The 2,323-nt window shown below is 39.2% G+C and overlaps 1 protein-coding gene across 1 annotated transcript; it reads right to left on the bottom strand.

Moving 5' to 3' along the window:
• Positions 1-266: 266 nt before the first annotated feature.
• LOC149239199 (E3 ubiquitin-protein ligase RING1-like) lies at positions 267-2,017 on the bottom strand. Its single transcript, XM_089367089.1, has one exon. It carries the CDS (start codon positions 1,691-1,693, stop codon positions 713-715), a length of 981 nt encoding a protein of 326 aa, XP_089223215.1. The 5' UTR covers positions 1,694-2,017; the 3' UTR covers positions 267-712.
• Positions 2,018-2,323: the final 306 nt, after the last annotated feature.

The raw sequence follows: 2,323 nt of genomic DNA, 5'->3' as shown, positions 1-2,323 counted from the left end.
CAAAAAATGATAAAGACTTGAATATAAAACCACTTTATGATTAACTATTTGTCACTATTACAGAGAAAAACACAGCTCAACATAATTCATCATTCAACAACAAATCATTAAAGAGTTTAATAGAGCTTAAAGATTTTCTCTGATGGTTTATGCTTTGGTTTTCTAAATGATTCACTAGTCAGAAAGTAACACAGCTCAACATAATCCACCATTCAACAATAAATTATAAAATCTTTTAAATACATCTTAAAGATTTGCTATGATGGTTTATGTTGCCCTTTTCCAAATGGATCATTAGTCAGCAGGTGCATAGACAAGATGGACCCTAATCCAATGAATGAAATGTGACAGATTAGACAACCAACAGGATTCACCCTAGTGTACTTTCCTGTGCAAACCATTTGATATCAGATGTCTAGCAACTGCTTCTACATTAGCTGATCTTCATTAGAATTACTAACGTTCTTAACTCATACTCGTCATCTATTGCTGCTACTGCTGTTGGCTGCTACTGCTGTTGGAAGACACAATAAATGCTCTGCTTGTCCCCAATAGTTGGATGAAAAGATGCTCTTAAAAACAGAGGATCACAATTTCAGAACAAATAAATAGAGCAGAAGGGTTAATCCTCCCAGTTTATTTAAAATGGACAAATGGGTGAGCAAATCCTTGCGACAACCACAATTTAGTCGAATGATGTTTCAGGAATGCGCTAGTCAAGATCATCTACAACATTGGATACATTGCCTCCATCAGATGCATCTTCTTCTGTGGACTGTGCTGCAGTTGCATTCTCACTAAGATTGCTGGCATGGAGAGTGTTGTCTGGTGCTGCTGAACCAACCTGCTCTTGTTGATTGGGTGTGGAACCACTATTAATATTATCATTATTACCATCTGCAGGCAGCTCATACCTGCACATTGGACAAGTACTATGCAGTTCCAACCAGGGAAAGATGCAATGAGAATGGTATATATGTTTACAAGGCAGTTGCCGAGCCTCCGTTCCTAACTCAAACGCATGCAGACAAATAGCACACTGTGAATGTTCGGAGGAAACATCATGCTCTGTAATTTGAACGGTGGGCAATGCTTCAATGGCCGCTTTAGATGTCGGAGGACTCCCATACCTACTAGGATCATTCTCTGCTAAATGTTGGATAAGCATTTCCAGACTTGGTCCCATGAAATAGTCCCCAAATGTCCCTGGCAAGTTTGTTTGTGTACCATCTCCTCTATTCTCAAACACCAGTTGCACACCTCCTGGTTCTACTATTGATGTCCCTATGGGCAAATTAAACACACGCCTTTGGATTACCACTGTGGGGTTAGAGGGTTCATTAGCATTGGCATTCACAGATTCTGCATCTTCATTACTGTTATTATTAATGTTAAGATGAAAGCCCTGGAGGGTGGTGAGAAGCGTATCAAACAGTTGCACTAATGCGTTTCCTCCTCCTTGTGAATTTAGGATTGGGTTGGCTTGAAAGTTAAGAAAATGGATTAATCTAGGATCCATGTTTGACAAATTTGCCTGTAAAGCGTCTCTAGTTTCTTGCAGATGACTTTCAAGTTCTTCCAGGAAGCCCCCATCGCAGAGGGGGCACCTAATGTCTTGCCCATTATCTCCTGAACATCTTACCCTACAGTTACATTGATGGCACCAATATTCTCCACCTGTAACAGACTCCATTTTCTTCTTTCTTTTTATTATTATTTCATGAACTTAGTCAAATCTGAGTTGAGGTTTACAGAGTTGGGAAAAGAGGAAAGATGTTTGAAATAACAGAGCAACCAAACAACTCACCTGTCTGTGAGAAATCCTCCTGCGCTTAGTGCCAATTCCAGTCCAGTAAAAACACCAACAGCAACAGAGAGGAGACGAGATAATCAAGTAAATCAGATTGGCGTGGCTAACTTTTCCATCTAATCCTTCCTTCCTTCCAGGAGAAACTAGAAGGAAGAACGAAAAGAGCAAAGCAAACTGCAACTGTTTTAAACAACTAAACCACCACGAAGGAAAAACGAAACGAACCATCCACAACTGCAACCCTTCTAAACAACCAAACGACAACGCACAAAATTTCAACTAGATTTAGTTACCGTAAACAAAGTTTTATGGAAGGTGCGGTACAAGAGAAAGGACTATTTAGGCCATGATCCCTCTCATGCTTAAACATTATATGTGACTATGACATTGCCTAAAGGGGAAAAGACAATACAAGAGCTTTGGAATGTTAACACCAAGGATTAATATTATTAGCACCTAATTGCTATGTTATAACAAATTTAGGTTTACATGTGTAACATGATTCTATGTGAT

The sequence above is a fragment of the Pinus tabuliformis genome, chromosome 8 (assembly GCF_031772625.1).
Source record: "Pinus tabuliformis cultivar Carrire ecotype Pingquan chromosome 8, CPIR1, whole genome shotgun sequence".
Classification (NCBI taxonomy): Eukaryota; Viridiplantae; Streptophyta; class Pinopsida; order Pinales; family Pinaceae; genus Pinus; species Pinus tabuliformis.
Note: the sequence above shows the minus strand (reverse complement) of the source record. Positions and strands in the feature narration are given on the sequence as shown.

What these genes read in the sequence shown, in the direction of transcription:
- LOC149239199 (XM_089367089.1), bottom strand. Translation starts at nt 1,693, where the DNA reads ATGGAGTCTGTTACAGGTGGAGAATATTGGTGCCATCAATGTAACTGT.